Source organism: Colletotrichum graminicola, assembly GCF_000149035.1.
Source record: "Colletotrichum graminicola M1.001 genomic scaffold supercont1.1, whole genome shotgun sequence".
Lineage (NCBI taxonomy): Eukaryota > Fungi > Ascomycota > Sordariomycetes > Glomerellales > Glomerellaceae > Colletotrichum > Colletotrichum graminicola.
Genome location: NW_007361005.1, coordinates 1,516,799 through 1,542,986, shown reverse-complemented (window position 1 = coordinate 1,542,986; position 26,188 = coordinate 1,516,799). Strand labels below are relative to the sequence as shown.

At 55.1% G+C, this 26,188-nt stretch overlaps 7 protein-coding genes across 7 annotated transcripts; 4 read left to right on the top strand and 3 right to left on the bottom strand.

Annotated features, from left to right (window-relative positions):
• Positions 1-5,234: 5,234 nt before the first annotated feature.
• On the bottom strand, positions 5,235-6,764 carry GLRG_00410 (heavy-metal-associated domain-containing protein; the record flags this gene model as incomplete). The annotated part of the gene is made up of 4 exons (XM_008091095.1): positions 5,235-5,773; positions 5,998-6,075; positions 6,376-6,505; positions 6,741-6,764. 4 exons carry the CDS (start codon positions 6,762-6,764, stop codon positions 5,235-5,237), a joined length of 771 nt encoding a protein of 256 aa, XP_008089286.1.
• A 777-nt stretch (positions 6,765-7,541) lies between these two features.
• GLRG_00409 (ribosomal protein L13) lies at positions 7,542-8,167 on the top strand (the record flags this gene model as incomplete). Its single annotated transcript, XM_008091094.1, has 2 exons — positions 7,542-7,562; positions 7,649-8,167. The coding sequence occupies 2 exons, from the start codon at positions 7,542-7,544 to the stop codon at positions 8,165-8,167; spliced, it is 540 nt and encodes a 179-aa protein (XP_008089285.1).
• An 823-nt stretch (positions 8,168-8,990) lies between these two features.
• On the bottom strand, positions 8,991-9,890 carry GLRG_00408 (urate oxidase; the record flags this gene model as incomplete). The annotated part of the gene is made up of 1 exon (XM_008091093.1): positions 8,991-9,890. One exon carries the CDS (start codon positions 9,888-9,890, stop codon positions 8,991-8,993), a length of 900 nt encoding a protein of 299 aa, XP_008089284.1.
• Positions 9,891-12,424: 2,534 nt separating this feature from the next.
• GLRG_00407 (uncharacterized protein) lies at positions 12,425-16,684 on the top strand (the record flags this gene model as incomplete). The annotated part of the gene is made up of 3 exons (XM_008091092.1): positions 12,425-13,377; positions 13,433-14,888; positions 14,945-16,684. 3 exons carry the CDS (start codon positions 12,425-12,427, stop codon positions 16,682-16,684), a joined length of 4,149 nt encoding a protein of 1,382 aa, XP_008089283.1.
• A 731-nt stretch (positions 16,685-17,415) lies between these two features.
• Positions 17,416-19,498, top strand: GLRG_00406 (phosphomethylpyrimidine kinase; the record flags this gene model as incomplete). Its single annotated transcript, XM_008091091.1, has 11 exons — positions 17,416-17,468; positions 17,525-17,706; positions 17,758-17,840; positions 17,896-18,280; positions 18,329-18,488; positions 18,536-18,686; positions 18,736-18,801; positions 18,853-18,961; positions 19,011-19,226; positions 19,283-19,362; positions 19,412-19,498. 11 exons carry the CDS (start codon positions 17,416-17,418, stop codon positions 19,496-19,498), a joined length of 1,572 nt encoding a protein of 523 aa, XP_008089282.1.
• Positions 19,499-20,486: 988 nt separating this feature from the next.
• On the top strand, positions 20,487-23,017 carry GLRG_00405 (DEAD/DEAH box helicase; the record flags this gene model as incomplete). The annotated part of the gene is made up of 7 exons (XM_008091090.1): positions 20,487-20,629; positions 20,849-20,946; positions 21,002-21,970; positions 22,022-22,129; positions 22,569-22,697; positions 22,752-22,913; positions 22,971-23,017. The coding sequence occupies 7 exons, from the start codon at positions 20,487-20,489 to the stop codon at positions 23,015-23,017; spliced, it is 1,656 nt and encodes a 551-aa protein (XP_008089281.1).
• A 1,632-nt stretch (positions 23,018-24,649) lies between these two features.
• On the bottom strand, positions 24,650-26,188 carry GLRG_00404 (AAR2 protein; the record flags this gene model as incomplete). Its single annotated transcript, XM_008091089.1, has 1 exon — positions 24,650-26,188. The coding sequence occupies one exon, from the start codon at positions 26,186-26,188 to the stop codon at positions 24,650-24,652; it is 1,539 nt and encodes a 512-aa protein (XP_008089280.1).

The following is a 26,188-nucleotide window of genomic DNA, read 5'->3' as shown; positions in this document are numbered from 1 at the left end:
ATGAATGAATGGACCGAGGACGAAAAGCCAGCGTCTACGGAAAGGAGGGTAGAGAAAATAGAGTCGAGTTGGTGCTTGCAGCGAGGGACCATGGGGGACTTGACTGGTCGGGTTGTGGGCCGCCGCAAGACTGGGTGTATATCATGCAAGGTACTCAACAGTGATTGATATTCCAAGTTGGATAGTCCGTCAGGAAACGCTTAGGATGCTCGTGCTCTGATGCTGGCCCAGCTGCTGCGAGTCACAGGAGAGGGGAAGGGGGGGGGGGAGTAGGGGGAGGGGAAGGGGAAGGGAGGATCCAGTGGGGGGGGGGGGGGTGTGCGCTGTTCCTGTTGCCGTCGACGCTCATCCAAGAGGAGAGAAGGAGAAGGGGGGGAGAGAGGGGGGTGCCTTGCTAGGAGTGAAGAGCTCGAAACGAATGGCTTGGGCATGGGAGGGGGGGGTGTAGGAATATGTCTTGTCTCTTGTTTGCAAGAGAGTCTGCTGTCTCTGGGTCGACTTTTACACGCCCTCTTGTCTGGAAGAGACGAAAATTGTGCAACCGGTGCGTCGCAGAACTGGCCGCAGTGACATATTCTCGCGTAGGTACACAGCTCAGCGCTAGAGGCTGAGAGATAGATAGATGGAGGGGGAGAGGGAGAGAGAGAGAAAATCTCCCGCCCGGTGCCGTTTTCCCCCAATATATCCGTACATACTAAACTATAAGCAGCCGCGCAGATCCCTCCTTTTGGTATTCGACAAGGTATTCCGCCTGGTGAAGAAACAAACTTGTCTTAATCGAGTGAAGCCGTCAAGTGATTTTGCTCGAAATCGAACCACTTTGCATATCTCGTCGCCAGATGCCGGGTTGTGAATGTGCTCGGCATCGAATGTTGGGATGCCCTCGGGCCTCGCCTTGCAGGAGGAGGAGGAGGAGGCAAACCCCTGGTTTGTCTGGTCATCCCATCCGACTGCCCGTTCCGGGGGGGGTGTAAGAGAACGCCTGGGCACTCACGACTCCTTTCTCACTCGAGAGTGGGGAGGCCAGAAAGAAGTCGCAGCCAGCGTCAGGGCGCCGCGGGTCAGATCGCACATCCATCTTGCAGTGGCCCAACAGGCCCTTCGAGTCTACCCTGTCCCGGCCGTCGTGCTTATACGAAGTGTGTACAAATGCCTTCCGGCTCATTAATGGCAATGCACTATTGCCCGGTGTCGCAGGCATTTTGGAACCACTGCGAATCAGGGCCTGCCTTCCCATGCACGAAGCGTTCCAGCGCCTGCGAGGTGCGCTTGATTGGCCCCCCAGGAACACGGGCCTTGGGCCGGGCCAACGGCGCGTACGTGACGGACCTAACGCCGTCATAATCACAGTCGTGACTTTGCTCCTTCTTGGTGACTGGCCCCCGCAGCCTGCAGTTCGCCGGCCGTATCACGCCTCGTGGCTTGAGATATGGAGATGCTGCTGCAAATGTGACTGTAACTGCAGGCACCTCCATCCGATCTTGACCGTCACCGCGGGGTTTGTGATTAGGTATTATTATTATTATTATTGTTATTTCTTTTTGTTCTCGCCTCTCCGGTCCCAGGGATGAGGATGAGAAGTACACTAGGCTAGATGTGAGTGCTTGCAGGCCGCCATACTGAAATGGGACCATCAAACCAACCGGCTGGACCGGCGAAATGACGCGAGCCGTCCAAAACACACCACCTAGCACTGCCCGAGAGTGATTGATGCATTTGCAGAGTCAAGTCCGACGACATGTTTAAGCGTCGGCGACGATGTTGTGACGGGGTTGTTCTGGCGAGTTGGCAATGCCGACTGCCTTGGCGCGTATTGGCATGCCATCAGTTGTTGGGCAGAGGTTTGCCGAACCACGCCGAAGCCCGCGTCAAGCATTTCCAGACCGCTGGTAACGTCCATGCCAGCTTTGGGGAGTGATTGATGAGCTCATATCGGAAGCAAGCGTCACGATGAACAGATAGGCGACCATTTGTCTAATCAGACAACACGGTAACCATGGCAAGATGGTATGGGCTTGCGCTTGGTCGATGACGGTCGGCGAGAAATACCAAAGGCACCAGTGGTGACACAGAGTCCCCCACCCACAAGTCAAGACCTCTGCGAGACTGCGGCACAGTCTCGGTAGTCCATCATGTATATGCCTGTTAGGATGGCGTTCCTGCATAGAAACCTAGTTGCATTCCACAGGCCCGGGTTGTACTGAAAACGAGGTCGAGATGGTGCTCGGCCGTTGCTGCCATTTGATGATGCCATCGTGGTGTGACGAGTGTGCCAACAATCACGCATATTGCGGCACCAGCTCGAGGGAGAGACGGGCCTCTGCCGCTTACCCTTTCGCCCGAGTCTTCTGTTTGGCCTGTCTTGGTTACACGCTGTTGATCGAAAGCATCGCGAAGTTGAAGGGAGGAAGCCTCGAAACTGTGCAAGGACAGGGATGCCGGATCGAGGCTTGGCTTCAATCCGTCAGCAACGTACTGTACTGTATCCGTAGTAGGTATGCATTCTATAGGCAGTCTAAGGAGGGGGGCGGGGACGACCAGCCACAACCTATCAGTCGGGTCCATTAGCCTATCTGAGTACCTACGGTACCTGCCTACTACCTACCTACATGCCTACCTAGGTGATATCTCATCTGATCTCGACGCAAGCAGCAGCAGCAGCAGCAGCAACATTCACAGCTTGCGTCCCGGCCCGAGAAACAGCATCTACCTGCCTTTCCGTAACTTACCCAGGTCAGTTGTCTTGGTGTCTGTACACCGGCAGCTGCTGCCTGTCATTGATGGCAGGACACAGTGTGTAATCCGCGAGGAAGGATAAAGTGCGGTAAAATTCTAATAATACAAGGTGTCGAGCAAATGCCTGCAACTCTTCTTTCTACATTGGGGAATCAATGATGTAATGCATGGCTGCGCAAACCCCCCCAAAGCGCGAAAGAACAACATCAACTACACTGCGCACCACAAGGTAAAATCAGGCCCTATCGCTACGAATGGAGTGGCTTGTACCTCTCAATAGTCTCTTCCCCCGTTGTCCCGTAACCCAACATTCGGAAGAAGCAAGACAGCTCGCCTCCTAAGAACTGGACAAATTCCGAGCATATGCCGTCGACGGAAGGACGGTATCACTAACTCTAATTATCCCTGCACGACCCAGTCTCAGAGATTCTGCGAAACTCGCTTGTCCTCTAGGCTGTTTTGGAAATCCCATGCAAAATAGAGTCTCCACCGACGAACGTCCCGCCTACAGGGGCGGCACGCTTCTTCCTTGGGTGCTTCTTGACAGATCAACCTGCAACATGTCGCCCTTGCTACCTACTGCCTATGTAGTGTAGGTACAGCTGTACGTTGTCTTTCCATGCCGCGATCGATGGGTACTTGCATCCCCGTGCGGGCTACCAGCCGGTCCGCCGCATGAACCCACGTACGTGACCGTGTTTTATCACGCAGCATCTGGCCGAGTCGAGGAGTCATCCACACTCGGAAGAGCTCACTGCACCTCGTTCACCAGAAGCCCCTTCCATTCCGACCCTCGACGACGTCTTGGTCGAAGCAACCAGAAGCCAGATGCCTCAACGGTCCGTCGTCAACACGAACACACAGAACGCCACACAATGCATCGCTTCGCATCGCAGTTGAAAGCTTCTGACAACAGCGTACAATCCGACTTGCCTGTATTGTATTGCCGAGTTATTACCACCGTCTCCATCCTTGTGAACCAGTGTCTCTTCACCCAGAAACCGTCACAAGTCTGGGCATCCTTGCTAACGGATGAATCAACCAGTGATGCGGTGCGATCGCCGCCGTTCTTCTCCCTCAATGCAAACTTTGACGTCCCCCCCTGCTAGCAAGGCAACCCCCACTACTGGCAGCCAGACTAGGTGATCGCCGCCAAACCGCTGCATCTCCCGATTTTAGTCCTCACTCGACAGCTGTTCCTCAAATCACACCCTCACCGGCATGTTTAGTTTCGTGCAGTGGCATCACCGTCGCGCCTAAGATGCCCTCATCATCACTGAGATTCCCGTCATAGTCGACCTACCGAGGCCGTCGTCGATGAACGGCTTTGCCTTCCCTGCCGCCCTGATCTCTTCTCTGGCTGCCCAGCTCGACTTGTACGCGCAGACGGCAGTATCCCACATCCGATATCAGGCTGGTTTCAAACCCGGCTATCCTCTCCACCCCTTCGACCCCTTACCATGTATGTACACACGTAATCGGGTGCGTGCCGGTCACTTCCCACTATCCGTACCCATCCCGTAGTGTCAGCCTCTTCCAGCTGTCCCAACTGCGTACACCCCCTTACAAGTGGGCCTCGTCATGGCATGGCGGCGGTCCCGGCGTCCTGCGACCCACATAAATAAGGTAGCGCCTCTGGTCCCTGTTCCGCTACCAGTACACACGCCTAGGAATTCGTCTCATCTACCACCTGTCACTCACGCTCCGCCTCCTTCCGGTCTTCGATCGGTGGGGGGAATCTCCCGCGTCCATTGTCAGTGTTTCTTCTGACATGATCTGCATCAAGCCTGACGCTGATGCCATGTCTACGAGCCCTGCTCTGGGGCCCCTCTGGCGCAGGCTTCTCCGTCTCTACCTAGGTATACGTACTCGTACAGTCCTCCCATGTTCCTCGGGCTCCACTGTCCCAGCGCCTGGAGACGATCAAGAACTCGGCGGAAAAGTCTGACCGAGACAAGCCTTGAAAAGCTTGGCATACAAAGGTTAACATAACGGGCCAGAGAGACAAATGTCGGGTCCAATAACCTTACCGTGACCCCAGAGTCCAGTGCTTCGTCATCCTGCTCCATGCCCCCACCCGCACCTATTCCGGCATAGAATGCCAAGGCATTCAAACACTCAGCCTCATTGTCAAGCCCATTAGTGGGGTGGTTCCTGGGATTTCTCACACCACGGCTGCAGGCACAACCACACACACACACACACCACCCACCCCCCCCTGGCATCTGGCTTGTCAAGGTCCTGGGAGCCATGGCCACTCGACCTTACCGGGACGTGGTAGACGCGGTCCAAAGTCTGTTCATCACAAAAATCGTACGATGTTGTTTACAGTGACTGCCATCTCCACGTGCTGCCGCTGATGATCCTCTGCAAGTTTAATATTCGGCTTGACAACCGAGATTCCTGGGACTAGAAACACATTGGGGAATCTTTCGTTGATTTCGTGCTTCATTTCCTACATCATTCGAGGGGTTCCCACGGGGTGCTCAACACGAGACCTAGAGCATGCCCTTCTCGACCTTCTCCTTCCGCTCCTCCCACAACGTCTTCCCGGTACACGAGCACACGGTCTTATCATTGTCCCACACGCCGGCACTCCTGGCAATCACGCCAACTACGGTGTCGGGGTCGTTCTTCAGCGCCCCTGCAGATTCATCTTGTCTCGAGACGACCATCGCATGGCCAATGACTTCCCAGATCTTAAAGGTCTTGTCGAGGTACGCGCTACCTCTACCATCCTTGCCGACGTGGAAGACGCCCAAGAACCCCTTGGCGGCATCACCTTCGCTACCTCCCGACCAGACAGGGCCAGTCGAAGATGCACCCTCTGCCAGGTTGCCATACTCACGAATCGTCGCTCTGTAAGAGCCGGGAGCCACACCGCGTAGCGTCAAGTCGATTAGAGTGGTAGTCGGGGAAACCTGCACCATTCTGGCCAAGCCCCTGACCTCTCTATCTGACTCCCCGTCCAACTCTTTACTTGCATGCTCGGCATCGTCTGCACGGTAAAAGGACTCGAGGATGCTGACAGCCGCGCCTGGTGGGTGGTAAGTAAGTAAGCTACTAGACCATGTCCGGTGTTACAACGCGAGCAAGTCTGCATGCAACCCAAACCTCATCTACTGACACCAGTACCGGCATGAGAAGGCGAGGTGGGTGACAGTGGCATCGGGAAATAAAGTTTATGTCCGCCAAGTGGTTACAGGAAGTAGAAGGGGGGAATCGAGTTGGACAAGATCCAATCGAGGAATGGTGACCTACTGTTTGATCCCCCCGAGCCTCGCAGGATAGCGTCCCTGCCGGTGGCTTGGATGGCCTCGACAATGGAAGACGGCGCGGCTGTAAGACGTCGCCAAGATTGTTAGTCAGCGTCTACCATTTTCCAAACGCCGAGGCGCCAATATTGGGCCCATCAATCCGTCCAATGACGGGGGGCCAGCAATGCAGCTCTTGGCAAATTATGGAACTCCCAAGAAGTCACCCAAAGAAAATAAGCTTGAGAAAACTTCAAAAGTGTATAGCCCAGACGAACAAGGGGTGTAAAATGGGGAGGGGTGGGAATGAGAAAGGCGTCGTTGGGCGACAAAGAAGAAGAGGAAGGAAAGGGACTTTCAGAGTTTGCAGCAGAAAACGGCGTACCTGTGCCCTCGACAGACAGCAATTGGTCCTCGAGGTTGGCCTCGACCTTGGTGATGCCCCCCAGTTTGTACAACGAGTCTGAAACGTCCTTGACGCAGCTGTCACATGTCATGGGGACGGCAAAAACGGTCTAGTCAGGTTTTCGGACGTTTCATTAGCCATCGTGGTTCTGAACAACAATCCCCTTTTTTCTGCACTGCCAGAGACAGCAATGAAAACGCGCAAGCAAGCCTTCGGGTCCTTTCTGGCGGAACGGGTGCGGGTTGGATTGTTTGGTCAGATCCCATTGACGAGCCGGACAGACGTGGATGCAGAAGGAGACCTGCGCAGGCGAGCGAAGTGGAAGCGGAACGGCCCCGACTCACCTGGAATGGATATGAGACGGTCATCGTGAAGGGTCTTCTGCTTGGCTGCAGCGGGCTTCGTAACAGAGAGCAGTAGTTGTGGAGGAAGTCGGTTAGACAGTAGAGCATGCTCCGGCCCTGTCTTGCCGAGATGATACTGCAAAGAAAGAAGTGCAATGTGCTTTCGGGAAAGGAAGATGGTTGTAAACCCTGCACACCCGAAGTTCGAGGAGGAACGTATTTCTTGGTAAGGACGGGCGGAATTGCGTCCAATGGGGGGAGCCGGATGCGCTTTTTAATACTTTCCGTCGGTCTTACGTTCGTGGAGTTCAACTGTCACTGATTGCGTTGGGGGATTGTTGCTTTGAAATCGCCTTACCCAATGCGCACCACATTCATATTCACCTGCCCCTCCTCCCAACGGCGGGGTCAGAAGGGCATAGAAAGGAATGCGACTGTGCTGCCCGCCATTGGGAGGAAGGTCCTACGATCGGGCCAAGGTCGGCTCTCGGTGTCTTCAGCTGCTGGCACCTGGTCATTTCTTGGTGTTTCCCATTTATCTTATCGGATGTATCACGTGATAGCGCTCGTGCTCTCGTGTCTCCAAAATTTTGGGGGGCTCAGGCCTCAATTGATTGAACGGATATTGATCGCCAATCGACGCCAGCAACGCATAGCCCTTCCAACGACCGAACGAGACCGATTCGAAGCTTTCGCTCCTGCGATCACCTGCTGCCAGCCTCCGCCACGACGAACGGCACGATCCGTGAATACAACAAACGGAGCATCGGCTGAGGCGGCCAGCCCAGAGCAACCATCAAAATGTCGCAAACCGTTGGCCTGGTACGCTCTCTCCCACCCCCTTTCCCCAATTGAACCTTCCTAGACAAAGGGCAGACCCGCTGACCACCGGCCTCCGTGCGAGACAGACTCGCCTCTCCTACTCCCGGGTATGGCATCACGTCTCCGCCTCAGCTCCCCACGAAACCCTCTCCACCCAGCCGGGCGTCACCCCCCCATCCCTCGGCCGCCTCGCTTCGCGCATCGCCGTGCTGCTGATGGGCAAGCACAAGCCAACCTGGGACCCATCGACGGACTGTGGCGACTACGTCGTTGTGACGGACTGCGCGGCGCTGCACGTCACGGGCCGCAAGAAGTGGCAGAAGACGTACTACCGGCACAACACCCGCCCGGGCTCGCTGCAGGCCGTCACCATGGACGTGCTGATGGAGAAGCACGGTGGCGCCGAGGTGCTGCGCAAGGCGGTCAGCGGCATGTTGCCCAAGAACAGGCTGCGCGCGCCGCGGCTGGCGAGGCTCAAGGCGTTCGAGGGTGAGGCGCACCCCTATAAGAAGAACGTGATCCGGTTCGGAGGCGTCCCCGTTGGGCAGCACGGGTGGGAGGAGCAGGTCAAGGCGATTCGGGAGGCGGACTCGGAGAGGATATGAGAGGCATGTGAAAGGGTGTGGTTTTATCGGTGTGACACTGGTGGTGGTGGTGGTTGTGACGGGGACCACGGACTTGGGCGGGCAAGAGGATGGAGCGGTCGTCTGTACCGGCGTGTATATTCTGTATGAATACGGGCATCTCAAAATGGAAGTCTTATCGTTCTCAAAACTCGGGTCGCGGTGTCTGCTGAGCGCTAGACACAACTCTGGCTGCGATTGGTCCGTCTGGGTTGTCCCAAGGGCACTTAGGCGCCTCCAGAGGCTTTCCCTTGCGACCACATAGAGGTAGGTTTGCTCCAATGAGCGCTCCAATGGGGTTGGGATCTAGGGTTCAATGATGTTGTTCTGGACGTACTAGACAATTCTTATGCTATTAAATGACGACAGAGTGCCTCACGGTCAGAGCACACCCAGGGTGAGGCTGTTCGTATGGATGGCTGAAATCACCTGAGTCGCCTCTCCGGGGGGGGGGGGGGTCTTTTTTGTATCACAAAAGAGGACGTTTTGATACTGTTTATCGATTCATGATTCATATGTAGATGCGTAGCATATACGACCTACTTGTCAGATATGTCGAACCTGAGAGACACAGACCACCGACTCGTTCGGGTCACATAGAGAAATGCTGCGTTTTGCACATTGAATTCTCATTCTGGGTTCATGGCTCATTATTACTATAAACAGCTGGTCGAGTCTAGCCAGGGCATAGACGGCCAGGAAAAATGCAGATGCTGATTCTATTGATGCCTTCCTCTCCCGGGCTCTTGCTTTCTCTGTCAACCTCCCACTCGCCTCCTGCGCTCTCCTACACTGTCCAAGCGTTTCACAGCTTGGATGACCCGAGCTTGCGGGCGACCTCGCATTTGATGAGACCGTTGGGCCCGGACTGCGGAGCGTAGACCTCTGCGTCCTTGCCGGTGTTCTGCAGCCCCTTGTGCCAGCTCAGGTCAATCTCAAAGTAGTGCTTGTTGGGCAGAGAGTAGGTGACGGTCAGGGTCTCGGGGACAGCGGCGAGGATCTGCTCGCACATCTTGTACATGGTGTTCTGGACGCTGGCGCTCTCGTCCTCGGCAAAGGTCTTCATGGTGATGTCGCGGGCAGCCTGCCAAGCGGGGTCGAACTTGGGGATGGCGGCGCGGACAGCGGCGAGGTCCGGGAACGCCCAGGTCCAGCCGGCGTCGACGTCGGTGGAGAGGATGCGGTCCCAGGTCTCGGGGAGGGTGGTGTACTCGTCGCGGACGAAGCTGTGGAAAGCAGAACCGGTGGACTTGAGTACAGTGAGCTTCTGGATGGCGCTGGTGAGGGCGATGCCGTCGCGGCGTGAGATGCGGGCCTCAACGTTGCGGGTCTCCTCGCCGTCGCGGTAGAACGAGTGGGGGTGCGGCCGTCCGTCAACTGTCATGCGGGTCCAGCGGTGCTGGACAACCTTGACGTTGGCGGTGTGGATGTGGGCGTAAGTGTCGAGGAAGTGAGTGCCGAGGATGGAGGCGAAGAGCTCGGGCGGGTTGACAGGGTTCTCCTTGGCCTTGATGTAAATGGTGTTCTTGATGGAGTCAGTGGCGACAACGACGCTGTTATCGGCGGCCGTGAAGGAGACGTCGATGTCGCCCTCCAGAAGGCAGCAGACGGTCATTTCGGTGACGGTCTGAGTGGCGCCGTTGCGCTCGACCTTGTAGACGCGGACATTGTCCTTGCCGTAGCGGGCGGAAGCGAGGTACGACATTGCGAGTTTGCGATGAGGGTTGTTCCGCGTGAGACGGAATAAAAGAAGGGGGGATGGGAGGGTGTCACGAGTGAGAGAGATGGACGTTGTCACGGCTGAAGGATGCGATGAGCAACAAAAGAAAGATAAGACCCGCAGCGAGGACTCTCTTGGGTATCGATGAAGAAAGAGGAGTTGCGGTGGTCGGACAATGAGACAAGAGACGAGGAGCAAGCGTTTGGAGAAGGGATGGATTCGAGGAGGGGAGGCGAAGTGATTATATATATCAGAGGCTCCCTGGGAGACGAGTGAGGTTTTCCCACTCATCAGTTTAGCTTCCTTGGACGTCACCCACCGACACGGGACCCGGAGATAGAGATAGCGTGGTCGTGTCTTGAGTCGCCATGTTTGCTTCCGACGGGGAGGGAACGTTCCAATGGCAAAGGCGCTGGCCGAACTGACCCGATTGCTTAACAGGGGACCGGCAGGCATGGGGTAAGATGGTCTTACTGGCGTGGAGTGGAGCCGCCGGAGCCCGCCGATGCCCTTTTGTGCTGGGCAGGCAGGTCGCCGCATTCAGCCGCTCTTCGTGATGCGACCACCTCCGGCAGGCGATGAGCGACAAGCAGACTCCTGTTTCCCCCCTCTTCGTTTCTTCCTCCCTCCCCAGTCCTTCCTTTCTTTTCCACTTTCATGGTTGCTAGCCCTAGGTTGCCGAAGCAAACGCCTTCAGGATCGACTGAACCACCGAAAGCCCGAGAATCGGTGTTTGTTTTATACTAGCGGTCTTAGAGAGCCAGAGGGCCGAAGAGCCAAACCCCATCCCGTACGTGACATGCTACTGACGAAAATGATTCTGACCATTGCCATTTCCCGCAAGCAACCGTATAATTAGCCGCGGCCTATCCCCTCGGTCTTGTCGGGCGGTAGTCCGACAGTGAAGATACCCGTATCCAATCTGAAAGATGCGTGGTGGACCTAGACAGAGGAGGAACCGGCCGTGTTTCAGCATTGAAGGTGGTAGTCGACGCTGTGGCACAAGCAGCTTCAGGCAGCAAGGGAGTTCCTCGAGAGTAGCAAGAGGATGGCCCATGCTTGTTGGTCATCGGCGCGCTCTCGTCTTTGGCGGTTCTCCGAATGTATTGTAGAAGGGGGAAAAGGGGGCATGTTGTTATCTCGATCCATGATCGTCCAATGAATGTTGTTGACGAACGCCCTGCATATTGTGAGATGAAGGATCTCTGGCCTATACGGGTGCTGTCTAGAGCGCCTAGGGACTTGGGAAGGCTTGGTTGTGGTCAGGCATTATCAAAAGTTGCCAAGAGTAAAGGTGAAGAATGTTCGGTATCTCGTCTCTTATCGATAAAGGAAAGGCGTGCATTTTCAGCAGTAAGCGCTTTCTTCAAAAACATATCTCCATCACGACACACCGAAGACAAGGAGAAGGATATGGTCCATGCTTTCGGTGAGTGGGCGGGCGAAGCGAGTCTCATAGTGCCTTGTGGTACCTATTTACCTACCTACTACCTACGGCTGAAGCAAGTAGTAGGTAAAATACATTAGCCATGGTTTGCTTCGGGGAACGGCAGATTAGTAAAAGTGAGTCTGTATGGCATGGACGAGGTCCGACTCCAAGACCAACTACTCCGTACTGTAACGGCCTTTTCTCCGCTAGCAGTCCGACACTGCCACTCCCTGCCTGTCCAGCCTGAACTAACCCTATCTACTTTGCCGGTGTTAGGTACTGCACTGCTCAACAACCGACCCCCCTGAACACCACCCACACCATACATCGACAGCCACTGGAGCAGTACCAAGCGATTGACTGTACCACAACCCGCAGCACACTAGCGACAAATGTGTCTCCACCCCTGAAGCTGGCAGCGCGGAGCAGGCAGAGAGAGCTGGCACAGGTTGGGCTGGGGCACAGCGACCGAGGACCGTGAGCTGTGAACCGTGGACTTGTGAACCAGATTACATACAACGCCCGACTCGTTCAATCGTCAACGTACCTCGTTCTTTCCAAGCAACTGGGCCAATATAAATCCTCTTCAATCAAACTTGGTCACCCTTCGTTGCCTCGAGAGCGACGCGCGAATGCGAACCACCTCCAAGATCCATCATCTCTGTTGCGCAGACTCTCAGCCTTGGACCCCCTCCCCCAACTGCATCTCCACTCGGACTGACGACCTTGGCTTGGCTCTGCAGGGCCATCGTCCGACTTGAATCACCACCTACGCCTAACATCCTGCGACCCGACTATTCACCTTATCGATCGCCGCCCGTAGCTGCCTGTTCACTGTCTCCGAGTGCTTCACATCAGAACCGGCCCCGCCCTCGAATTGAACCTCGGCACCCCCGTCGCGATATATCACACATTGATTGGCGGCGGTCCTTTATCCCGCGCGAACGACGAACCCGACGAACTGCCCCCCCTACACGCAGATAACAACAGCCGCATATATCCAAGCAATCTTGCGATAACAGTCGCCCGAATGCAACGACCTACGGAGAAGCCCCGGAAAAAGGTGGTATCGTAGAGAGGTTTCACCGCCATGCTGGGCGCCTCCAGTCAGTCTCAAAAGGCACTGTCGCCTCAGCAGTCTGTGTCGAGCCTCAATACCCTCAACCCACGCCCCAGTTTCGAGCGCGAGGCGAGCACCGGTGGTCTCCAGCCGCCCCCCGCATCATCTGCCAATGCTTCGAGAAGCTTGGGCGCCTCGGGCGCCAGCTTCGGACCTCGAGGCTCCTCGCTCAACCCCTCCATTGCCCCTGGGAGTTTCAGTTCTGAGCTGCGCAGCCAGATGATGCCACCTCGATCTGGCTCCCGGGGCGATATCTACAGCATCGATAAGGTCGACGAGGAGGATTGCGCCACCGCTACTGAGCAGACGCTGGCAGCGCTCCGAGAACAGCTAAATCGGGAGATGAAGATCAAGGATGGGAGCGAGAACATGTTGGAGGCCTTGAATGCCAAGAAGGCGAAGCAGACAAAGGAGCAGAGGGCCAAGGTCGAGGCAGAGCTCAACGCATCCAACCAGCGGATCAAGATCCTACGCCAAAAGATTGCAGACGCTTCTAGGCCCAAGGCAACCCCGACAACTCCAACAAGGCAGAGGACCAATGATGCACTGTATTCTTCCGCCAACAACGGCTTGCGTTCTCCCCCCAGTGCTTCCCGCAGCGGCGCTGGATCTGATTACGACGAGGCAGCCGAACAATCGCCTACCTTCCTCCTGGCCGAGTTGCTCCAGGCTCTGGAACAGGAGGGCATGCCCCCAGAATACTATGTCAGTCGAGGCAACAGCCTGGTCGACTTGTTTAGGCGGCATCCGACCCTCAAGTATGACCTGGTGTGGTCTGTCTTTGGTATGCGTATGCAAGTCATGCTCCTCAGCGAGGCCCGGGAAGTGGTGGCTGCTGGCTACCGCATGATCCGCTATGCCATCTCAGATGTGTCGTCCCTGAAAAAGATCCGCAGTCTGAACACTGACATGATTGTTGTGACGTGAGTACAAAAGAACCCAAGCTCGATCAGTGGGGCTTTGGCTGATAAGAAACAGGTCATTGATCAAGGATCGCAAGGCCGATCTGGAGCGTGAACAAGCCTTGAAGTTTGTCCGAGCTTTCTTGGATGTCAAGGACGGAGTCAAAGAACTATCACGTGCAGTCGTGCGAACTATAGCTGCTGTTGCTGAGCAAGCCGAAGACCGCCTGCGGTCTATCTGTCTGGAGACCCTTGCTGAGATCATGCTCCGTGATCCTGCCCTGGCAGTTGCATCTGGCGGCCTGTCACCGCTCTCTGAGGCTCTGATTGAAGGGACCTACAAGTCACCAGAGTCACTCACGGCTTCCTACTTGCAAATACTGGACAATCCGCAGAAGAGGGTTTACCTACGCTCCGGTTATGATCTGGAGGTCCTCTTCACGGCATTCACGGACATCATCCTGGCCAATGAGAGTCTACTGAAGCAAAATGCAAAGGCCATCACCAAGATCCTCAAGAGCTGGCCTGGTCTGATGATACTGACGATGCACGACTCTCGCGCACTCAAGTCGCTGCTCACCAGTATGGTGCTTCCGCAACCCACCATCCGGGAAACTGTCATTGATCTTGTCTACCTTCTACTCCGGATCAAATCCCCTTCATGGGCCTCGTCCTTTCTCGCTGGCCGGCGCTTGACAACGTATGGACGGGTTGCTAGCCTCAAGTCCATCTCAAACCACAATTCCTCAGGGTCAACGTCCCCTATGGAAGAAGACACCGGGGAGCAAAACTTCATGGACCACTACACTGCCCTTCTTCTGGCAACGTTCGTCAAGGCTGGTCTCTTGGAAAACCTTCTCCAGGTCGCAAGAACTAGCGAGCCGCAGTTGTCGAGGAAGACGTGTCTCCTCATTGGAGAAGTGCTGAAGTTGGCGAGCAGGCTCCTCCCCTCATCTTGGAGCAACGACCTCCCTCTGCTTCCAGAACTGTTCGCTGCCGCCACCCAGTTCAAGGACGATAACAGATTCATTGCCTCCGGTATAGTTTATCAGATTAGCTCGGTGAGCAGGACCCTGTACAGGAGCTCGCCTTCTGTGGGCACGGCTGGGACCTTGCCGTCACACGACAGCATGGGCAACCTCGCGGACATGCCTCGCAAGAGTAACACCGGGGTTGTGGTTCAAGAGGGCGCAATCCGACAGCTCTTGGTCGAGTCGAATGTCCTGAACAGCTCCAACTACTTGAAGTGGAACTGGGATGTCATCTCACGAATCATCGAAGGACCGCTCCAAGACGGAAAACGGCTGGACGAGGTCAACAGGGTCTCCAAGTTCATGAACAGGATCATGAGCTTCTACCGTCCCTTTAAGCACAGGTTCTCCGATCTTTCCAGCAACAAAAACACGCAAAAGTACGTCAGGGTAGGATGTGCTTTGATGCATACTCTGCTTCAGTCTAACGAGGGCGTCGAATATCTGCAGGATCACAAGATGCTGCGACAGATAGCCGAATGCCTTGCTCAATGCGATCCGGTATGTCCCTCCCCTCAGCTACAGCAACGCGAGCAAAGTACTAACAGCTCTCGCAGAGCAGTGGACTGACATCGACGGATCCCATGTTCTCCCCTGGCCGCCTGCAAAGCACGCTTTGCGCGGGTTACTTCCCCATGCTCGGTGTCCTTAGTGGCGACCCTAGGGGCTTGGATCTCCTGCAGCGCTGGAGGATGTTCAACATGATGTATCACATCCTCGGTCATAAGCAGCGCCCCGACTTGATCAAGCTGTTGCTCTCCAACTTCGACTACAGCATCCCAGGGCACCCGCGGGTGCTTATAGAGCAGGCCCTGACTTCTGGAACGAGAGAGATTCGCATCACGGCAACGAACGCGCTGCGAAAGTATGCAACTCGGCCGTTTGACGCATCACAGCCTTCCTACGGCAAAGTCGACTGGAAATGGGCAATCGAAAAGCTGTGTGACCAGCTGTACGACCCTGAGGTAGAAGTCTGCCGAACCGCGGTTAAGATCCTCGAGAAGGCATGCAATAAGAAGGCATACCTGGAATACGTTGTTCAGTGTCGTCCGACGATGGACCACTTGGGCGAGATCGGCGCCCCTCTCCTCCTGCGGTTCTTATCTTCTTCCATCGGCTATCACTATCTCGACGGCGTCGATTACATTAGTAACGAAATGGACGACTGGTTTCTCGGCCGGAACGACTCGTACGTCGGGGTTATCGAGACCAGCCTGGCCAAGGCGTTTCTCGAGAATCCCGAGGAGCATCAGAACCGCATGAACATGGTGGACGAAGCTCAAGCGGAGGCGGAGCCAGAGAACCATATACCACCCCATTTCTATCGCGAGCTTGCACGCACCCAAGAGGGCTGCAAGCTGCTCAACGACAAGGGCCATTTCGCCGAGTTTGCCAACACCATCAAAGAGTACGGAATGCAGTCAGAAGACCCAGAGCTCATGCTGAAGGTCAAGTCGTCAATGTGGGCTGTTGGCAACGTCGGCTCGATGGAGCTCGGCGCTCCCTTTATTGAGTCGTGCGACGTCGTTGAGGACATTGTCAGAATCGCCGAGGAGCACGAGGTGATGAGCCTGCGCGGCACCGCCTTCTTCGTGCTCGGTCTGATCTCTAGATCCGCCCACGGCCTTGAGATCCTCTCAGAATGCGGGTGGGACGCAAATCTTTCACCGAGGGGAGAGTCCCTGGGATTCTGCATCCCCAACGACCTGTCCAAGTTCTTCTCCTTCAAGCCATGGAAGCACGCCATCGCCTCCAAGATCACGTTACCAGACACGCAGAAAACGTTCTTGACTCCGCCGCCGCCCACGGAAGCGCGCCCGCCTCTGGAGAAGGAAGATCTGCCGGCCTTCACCAACGAAGCAGCCACCAATCAGCGAATTCTCGATCTCGTTGTCGATCTCGGTAACATGGTGCTGTACAAGCGCGCTATGGGGGAGCTGATGCAGATCAGGCAGCACAAGGTGCCAGGTTTCAGGTGCCCAAAGATGTTCAAGCGCGTCATGACGATGCTCGAATACAACCACTACCGTTTGCCTATCAGGCGAATGGTGATAGAAATGTTTGACAAGAGCGTCCTCCGCCGCATCGTGTTTGGCGAAGACAGTGACGGTGAGTCTGACGAAGATGAAGACGAAGAGGACGAAGATGATGCGTCATCATCTGGTGATGAGAACCGAACCGAGAGACAGAGGAGCATATCAGATCCTTCAGAGCTCGTGAGGAATATTCCAATAAGGACGGAACGGCCGAATAGTCACAGCTCGTCTGGCACAGAGAGCTCGGGCGAGACGGCGTAACGGCTACACTGGCCGGCGGCTACACTGGCACATCCCGTTCCATCCTCTTTCCCCACAAACTACTTCTCGGCGTGTGGAACGGGAGAGGGCGTGTGAAATTTTGAAACCTCACCAAGTAGCTTGGTGGGGCGGGGCATTTTGCTGTTGGATTTTCTTGTACTATATCTCGGGACTTTTTGGGGATGGATAAGTCTGGTGGACCGGCCAATATTTTGACTGTCAAACAGACTTTCAGAGATCACGACTTGCTATTTGAGCGAGCTATGGATACGATGGAGTCGGGTGGCTGGCTGTATACGCATCGATCGATTCCCGGGGAGTAGGGCGTCGGCAGGGTAGGCAATTCAAAAGTAACTTGTTCCCCATATGAATAAGCTGACTGTGAAGCACACGAGTCGGTAACTTGTGTGCCACGACGAAATACCAAATATGGCTGATTGTTTACGTGGTGTTGTTGTTCATGAAATGAATCGGGACATCGGAAGGAGGAGCTGCTGAGTGTGCACCTTGCAGTAAAATCTGAGCCCCGCCCCCACCTTGAGTGACATGACATCTGAGAACGACAAAACGGCCCATCCAACGTCAATCACCCTCCGACCTGTCCATTCGCAATGATGCTTCGCAGCCCAAAATAGCACTTATACAACGGCTGAAGTGGCTTTTGATTTTCTCAAATACCGCCCAGGACGACCCAACTGCCTTATCGGTCTCTTTTTGCAACAGCACCCAACATGCCTCAGGGACGGGTTCTTGTCATTGCTGGCTCCGACAGCTCAGGCGGGGCGTGAGACACCGTCTTAATGCACCTCTTGCGTGTTTCGATGCTGATAGGATTTACAGCGGCCTCGAGGCAGACCAAAAGGTGATTGCAGCGCACGGCTGCTATGCCATGACAGCCACGACTGCCTTAACGGCTCAGGACACTACTGGCGTACACGATATCCACCATGTGCCGCAGGAGTTTCTGGTTAAGCAGATCAATGCCTGCGTCGGCGACATTGGAGTCGACGTTGTCAAGACGGGTAGGTTGTGAAGGCCTGCAGAAGCGAAGCCCGATAGCTGACCGTATTTAGGTATGCTGGCTTCTCCCGCAACGATAGGAACTGTTGTCGAGGCTCTCAAGAGACACAAGATACCCAAGGTGGTTGTGGACCCGGTATGTACTGCCTAACTTGCCGACGGCGTAGATAATAGGCGCCTGACGTTGGTAGGTCATGATCGCAACGAGCGGGGCCGAGCTCCTCCCCCGCGAGGCCGTCGCGGAGCTGTTAGAAGGTCTGCTGAGGCTCACTACCGTCCTCACGCCCAACATCCCCGAGGCGGAGCTCATTCTCGAGGACTCTGGCCACAAGCCCGTCGAAGTCAGGAACGTTAAGGACCTCGAAGAGATGGCACGGTCCGTCCAAGCGCTTGGCCCTGAGTGGGTGCTGGTTAAGGGCGGGCATATGCCATTCAAGGCGGATTTCACTGTAGCCGAGACGGAGGAAGAGAGGTCTGTCGTTGTTGACGTGCTTTACGGACATGGGAAGTTTCTGCAAATACAGAGCCCGTACCAAAGGTCCATGAACACGCATGGTACTGGCTGCTCGCTGGCTTGTGAGTAATGGCTCTTCTCTAGGAGCAGTATATGCTGACATATGAAAGCTGCCATCGCTTCTAATTTGGCCAAGGGTCTTACTGTACCTGAAGCAGCCAAGTCAGCCTGCCGATACATCGAGGCTGCGATCAAAACAGCCCCGGGCTTCGGCAGGGGACATGGACCTTTGAACCACTTTCACTCGGTTCAAATACTTCCGTTCGCGCCGTATGGCCCCCAAACCTCTCGGAATACCAAGAGCTGACTGATAGCAGGGGACGATTCATTGAGTATATGCTCGCACGACCCGATGTCAGAGACGTCTGGAAGACTTTCGTTTATCATCCCTTTGTCATGGCCATGGGAAACGGCACGCTCCCCATGGAGTCCTTCAAGCAGTACCTCATCCAAGACTACCTTTACCTCGTATGTTTCTGGCAGTCCAGCTGGAGAGATCTCGTTAACATGCTTGAAGGTCCATTTTGCCAGAGCCAATGCCCTGGCGTCGTACAAGGCGAAGAACATCGCGGATATTGCTGCTGTCAGTATCTATCAGAGAATGCTATGCTGGGTTTCATACTGACCATGTCAGGGCGCCACTATCGTCAGCCACATCAATCGTGAGATGAGCCTGCACATTGACTACTGTAAGGGTTTTGGCATTACTGTGCCTGAGATTGAGGCAACTGAGGAGCATCGAGGTTAGTCATTTGTTGGTAGACGCCGAGTCTATGATCTAATCAAGCACAGCTTGCACGGCATACACACGCTACGTTCTCGACGTGGGGATGAGCGAAGACTGGATTGCCCTTCAAATGGCACTGGCTCCCTGTCTTCTAGGGTACGGTGCCGTGGCCAAGCAGCTCCACGGCGACGTTAAGACGAAGCGCGATGGCAATACGTACTGGAAGTGGATCGAGAACTATGTCGCCGATGACTATGTCGGGGCCGTCAAGACTGGGTCAGGTTCGTGGAGTCCCGCTTGCGATCGATGAAGCGCCGGGTTGCTGACCGAGGAACAGAGTTGATCGAGAGGCATGCCGTGCTACAGAGTCCGTCGAGCATCGAGCGGCTTATCAAGATCTTCGTCCACGGAACCAAGGTACGCTGCACATGGTACAAGTCCCAAACATTCACTAACTGTGATGCAGATGGAGATTGGCTTCTGGGAGATGTTTCCTTACCAGCGAGGAAGCCCAATAGGATTGATTGCTCGAAGATTTCCGATAGACTACTAGGACACAACAAGGACTTTCAACAAAGACGGTGGACAAAGGATACTGAATTAGACATATTTGCAAAAAGAAAAAGAAAAAAAAAGAGCCTCTCGGTCCGGATAACTGTCGGACAGGCTTGAGCGGCCAAGGCCTCTTGTTGTCGTCATCCTGGCGCTCACACGGCCTCATATATAAATCTTGGGCAAATACCTAGATAACTCTTCTGGAAAAGAACCAAAGCCAACGACCCAAGCATCATTACGCTGAGTGGTACAAGAGCTCCCTGCATTGTCTGGTGCTGCTGGCCGTACCCCATTTTCTTTGACAGTTCGGGCGTACGTACAGTACAGTACGGAGTACGTAGTGTAATGCCGCCGTGCCATTGAATACGTCAAAACCTGCATAATGAGGGAGGCCCCCCTGCCCTCGGAGACTCACCCGAGGCCAAACGGTCTCCGATCATTTAGTAATGGTTTGCGCAGGACGCATGCAAAATCTGAGAAGGGTTTTCTGTAGACCCAATCCAGAACAGTAGGCTGAGGAAGGGAGAGTCAAGAACCTTGTTGCAGAATTAGCAGAGGTGCCTTATCGCGAGTCATATTCACTATCTTATCTACCCGATAAGACCGAAGCGGGTCCACGTGCAGGAGGTACGTACCTTTTTCGCCTTTGCAGGGTCCTCTGGCAGCCTCTGTGTCGAAAAGTTTTGGCCGGCAAAAAAAATTCACCCCGGGTCGCCGCCTTCCCTCGCGCTCCCCAAAACCTTCGGTCCTCCTGCTCTTTTTTTCTCCCTTCCCTCATCCGCATCCCTCTCTTCTCCATCTCACAAATTCCCATCTTCAACCTCCCCCAACGCAACAACAGTCTTCTTTTTCGGTTTACTCCGGAAAAAGGAACTCTACCTCCTGCGTTTTCTCCCCACGATCTTTCTTTCTGCCTTTTGACACTTCGCTTCAGCGAAGATAATCAACGACAATCCACCACTCGCGCACTCTCAGCACGTAGAATCATGTCCTACGGCGGCGGCTACGGCGGCGGCGGCGGCGGATACGGTGGCGGCGGTCGCGGTGGCGGCGGTGGCTACGGCGGTGGTCGCGATCGCAGCGACAGAGGTGGTCGCGATGGCGGCTACGGCGGCGGTGGTTACAACGGGTAAGCATTTCATTGATTCCTTATCGATCCTCATCCGACCTTTCTCGGTTGGTTTCGTAAGCCTGTTTCTGCCTGCCTTACCACCACGGATCAAGGTGGTGACACGGTTGTCTGCAACGGACCTGAAGCGTCGCGTTTCGGTACAACCGCGACGCGAACCTCGACGTTGTCGAAGTTGTAATTTCTTAGGGAACCACCTTACTAACAGCTCAGTGACAGCAACGGCTACGGTGGCGGCGGTGGCTACGGCGGTGGTTTCGGCGGTGGTGGTGACCGCATGAGCAACCTCGGCGCCGGCCTTCGCACCCAAGAATGGGGTCAGTATTTTCGCGTTTCAGTTACGTCAAAACAAACAAGCTAACCATCAGACAGATCCTAGCACGCTGCCCAAGTTCGAGAAGTCTTTTTACAAGGAGCACGAGGAGGTCGCGAACCGCAGTCCTGCTGAGGTGGAATCCTTCCGTCGCAAGCACCAGATGGCCGTCTCTGGCAACGATGTCCCCAAGCCCGTTGAGACCTTCGACGAGGCTGGATTCCCCAGATATGTTATGGACGAGGTCAAGGCGCAGGGTTTCCCTGCTCCTACCGCCATTCAGTCCCAGGGCTGGCCCATGGCCCTGTCCGGTCGTGACGTCGTCGGTATTGCCGAGACGGGCTCCGGGAAGACCCTGACCTACTGCCTGCCTGCTATTGTTCACATCAACGCCCAGCCTCTGCTGGCTCCCGGTGACGGCCCTATTGTCCTGATCCTCGCGCCCACCCGTGAGCTCGCGGTCCAGATTCAGCAGGAGATTTCCAAGTTTGGCAAGTCTTCCCGCATCCGCAACACCTGCGTCTACGGTGGTGTCCCCAAGGGCCCCCAGATCCGTGACCTCTCTCGTGGTGTCGAGGTCTGCATCGCAACCCCCGGACGTCTCATCGACATGCTCGAGGCTGGCAAGACCAACCTGCGTAGAGTCACTTACTTGGTTCTCGACGAGGCTGATCGTATGCTGGACATGGGTTTCGAACCCCAAATTCGCAAGATCATTGGTCAGATTCGCCCTGATCGTCAGACCCTCATGTGGTCTGCCACTTGGCCCAAGGAGGTCCGCGCCCTTGCGTCCGACTTCCTTACCGACTTCATCCAGGTGAACATCGGCTCCTTGGAGCTGGCTGCCAACCATCGCATTACCCAAGTCGTCGAGGTTGTCAACGAAAGTGAGAAGCGTGATCGCATGATCAAGCACCTTGAGAAGATGATGGACAACAAGGAGAACAAAGTTCTCATCTTCGTCGGCACCAAGCGTGTCGCCGACGAGATCACCCGGTTCCTTCGCCAGGACGGATGGCCCGCACTTTGTATGTCTACCTGTCCCCGTACTTCTTTGCCCCAAGCTAACGTCTCTTTAGCCATCCACGGTGACAAGCAGCAAAACGAGCGTGATTGGGTCTTGGATCAGTTCAAGACGGGCAAGAGCCCTATCATGGTCGCTACCGACGTCGCGTCGCGTGGTATTGGTGAGTATCACATCCCCTCAACCTACATGGCAACTTCCAGCAGCCTCGTGCTGTGCTTTACTCTTATGTCTAGGGGCTCTCTTGATTGCGCACTCTTGCCTGATGCATTCGTGTTTCCTTGGTTCTCTCTGCTCCTGTGTGGAGTCTTGGTCTGGTGTGTAGCCGTTGGCTTGCTATACTCGCTGTTCCACTCTTGTGCCTCCCATATGCCAATGGTACAAGCGTGGATGTGGCAAATCTTGACTCGATCAAGCTGTCCCCAAGATTCCCCAAGCCCGAGGACCCGGTACACTGAACTTTCCAGGATGGCATTTGACGCAGACGGACTGCCCTGTCTTCGACGGAGTGAAAGACGGCCCGATATGATTATCAAACATACCTGGTTCCATGCTGGAACGTTGCTATACACACTGTGAGGCGTCATGCTAACCCATTCAAGATGTTCGTAACATTACTCACGTGCTGAACTACGACTACCCCAACAACTCGGAGGATTATATTCACCGTATTGGCCGTACTGGTCGTGCTGGTGCAATGGGTACTGCAGTTACCTTCTTCACCACGGACAGTCAGTTCTCCCCTTTCCTATCGCCTCCGTTTCATAGTGCTAACTTTGTCGCAGACTCCAAGCAGGCTCGGGATCTCGTCAATGTCCTCAGGGAAGCTAAGCAGGAGATTGATCCTCGTCTCGCCGAGATGACCCGCTACGGCGGTGGTGGTGGCGGTGGCCGCTATGGTGGTTGGGGCCGTGGCCGTGGTGGTGGCCGTGGCGGCGGTGGTGGTCGTACGTTTTCCCCTCAAAAGTCTTAGTGGTGTTTACGCTAACGGACTCCCCTTGTAGACAACAACTCTAACAATGCTCCTCTAGGCGGTGCCCGACGCTGGTAAGAAACCTGCCTGCCATTTGGACCACTCCAAACGGCGAGGTAGTTCATCATCCATGAGGCGGCAATTTGCGCAATTCATCATGCAAAATCGGCGTTCACGTAGACAGAAGGGTTTAGATTCGATGTGCCCGGGATCCACTGATACGGTATTCTCTTCCAGTCTGGTATTTTTCCACGACTCTCTTTCTCTTTTTTTTCCTTGTGTTTTTCCTATTTACCCATATCGGATTTGGGACTGTGTGCGATATTTCTCAGGCATGGCCAACCTTGGAACAGGCTCAACAAAAGTTTAAGGAGGAAACGAAGACGACACGACGAATGGTGTCGGGGACAGCATTAGAGAGACCGTTGGGTCCAGTTCCTTACTCGACAGGCGATGACAGCATTTGATAGATGGCTGTGTATACCAGGCATTGGCCCTGTCGAGGGTGGCGATGGTAATAGGCCAATTACCCTACGATATGATTACATTTTTGATGTGATGTCTCTTGTACTTTGTGATTATTTGATAATAGGTTGGGCTTTGGCCAGACATGTAACAATCCCTCTTCTCTAACTACTCATAAATACCAGCCAAGGAGGTATGGTGAGTTGTTCCCTCCGGTCAGACATGACGCTCAGTAGATATCCTCTTCGTCATGTATCACAACACTCTGGCTAAGATGAAAGATTCAGCTCGGGCCGTGCGTCGTTCAACAGGGTCCCTGTATGAGTCGTCGACCGTCTCGAATGTCATTTCGAAGAGCGACGGTTGTGTCTTTGGATTTCGTGATGGTTTGCCCCCCCCCCCCACCAAAGTTGCCTTTCAAGAAGAAGAGGCAGGGCGTCTGGTAACTGACTGCCAGTAAGGAGATGGGAGTGCCACAAGCAGGCACAGGATTATACTCAAGTACTACTTTTGGGCTCTGGAGAAAACTTGCTAGACATTTTATCTCTAGAGAAAGAGACCCTATAACCATGAAATCTGTTCACAGCTCGAGGAGTGTCGCAGTTTTAGCTCTGTGCTGATCAAAACAGAATAAATCTTAAAATGGAACCCGTCACCATCGTGTATGGGGTCAACAGGCTTCGCATTTAGTGAAAGTCACATAAAACGCTTGAACAGGACAACAAATGGTGAATCGTATGCTTCCTAACCAAGTTTGCATTCGTACAGAGTGTAGCTTTCCGGTCCAGTAAAGCCATATGCGCATCTCCCAGTCCTCTTCACGCGCCAGCCATACCAGAGCTTTCTCGCCCGAGTTGCACCTTCAACCCTAAACAAAAGCCGGGTAGCAAAACCAACAAAAAAACCAACAAAGCCAAACCAAAAGATGCATGAGAAGTCAAGAAAGGATCCGAAACTCCCCGCTTGAAAACCCATGTTATCTCCGTGAACAATACTGGACGACCATGCACCGTCCTCATATCTGACGCCTGTTCCTCAAAAGTCAACCTGCATGAGAGTTGAGTTGCGAGACTTGGGTCGTACTGTATCTATGAAGGACATCCTTCGAGATGAGAAACGGCGTGGCCTTACTCCGACAGGCGGCAGAGGTGCCAGGAAAGGGTCACTGATGCTGCTCCTGGCGCACGACTGCGAGTGCCGGCGACGCTTCTCCTTTGCTTCCAACCAGCGCCTGACCCCGGAGCCCTAATCCCACGAGACAAGATCCTTCTGCTTTCCGCACTCGTCCAGCTCGACCACTGTAGCAGCGAACTCACCCCGTTCGTCCTCGGCCTCAAGGTCGTCCATCTCCAACTCCACTTCCTCGCCATCCTCAAGCATCTTCTTGCCCTTTCGGAGATAGTCGCCTCTGATGTCCCATCCAAACTTCCAGACCCACGTCTCGAGTTCGGAGAATGCCTGGCCGACGGCAGCCTGTTCGGGGGTGGCAAGTGAGTTGAGTGCCAGGAGTATTTCGTTGAGGCGTCGCTTGTACACGATGAGAGCCATGCGGAGATCGCGAGAGTATGATGGGCCGTAGTCGAGAACAGATCCATCAAGGTAACGTTCGTTATAGACGAGCTGGGCTGTGACTGTCTGGAGGAGGGATCGAGCCATCTCAGGCCGTTTGAGGGGCAGGGTGTAGGCCTTCAGAACGATGGAGACCAGCATGTGCCACCACTGTTGGACGCAGGCTTCGTTGCCGAGGTGCATTCCGACGATGAAGGCAAACTGCAGCTCACCCACAACGTCGTCGTCACTGATGCCAGTGGACAGCAAGTACGCGGTGGCATCGACGGCTTGCTCGGTGCGTGCGGCGCCAACGGTCTCCGCATCGTACGTTTTTGCGCCCTGGCTGAAGGTGAAGTTCAGTTCGGTGGTCGCGACGGCGCTGGGCACCCGCTTTTCGAGCTCGACCTCTGCAGGAAGCATCAGAGCACCTCTTACACGGTCCGATGTGTGCACAGCCCAGTTGCCCGGCTGGCGGGTGGTGAGTCTACTCAGGAGAGGGGCCGAGATGGCGTTGGTGAGCTGCTGCCAGATGTTGATATTTCTAGCGAACTCGGGCTCCGGACTAGACGAGCCGGAGGTGGCAGACTTGACGTTTGCGTTTAGGGCGCGGAACTGGTAGGGTGCCAACCTGGAGTAGATGTCTTGGATGTTATCTTTTTGAAAGCGAGCCTCGACCTGGCTGGCGGGCTCGCCGATGACCTCGTTAAACTTGTCCCACTGCATGACATGAATCTTCTCCGCGGCCGAGCTGATGATCCAGAAGCCACAGCGCGTGGTGCTGGCCTCCGTCTCCGAGACCCAAAAGAAGTGCGGGCCGGGTGGGATGTCTCTGACGCCGAGGAAGTCGCGGGCGGTGAAAGAGACGGAATCGTAGCCAACTGTGAAGTGAGTGGGGAGGTCCATGATCAGCACGATGTCGCCGCCGCCGAGTGAGTGCTCATGCTGAGGCGACGCGCGCTGGGTAGCGACGGCGTCGTGTGGCTCGATGGGCCCCAGGGGCGGGGGCTCATCATCGTCGGGGACGGTGTGTGGGTTCATGGCTGTTTCTTGTGACCGAGAAGACGAGTCGACGGGTTGGTGAATGTGCAGGGAGCCGAGGGGATGGGCGCCGGTGACACGGATGGATTTGCAGGATTGAGCCGTGGTGGAGACGGAAGAGTCGGACTTTGGCAGGCCCGAATTTTTGAGGAGGGCGGGCCGGATGGGGGTGTCGATGGAGGCGCCGGAAGTCAT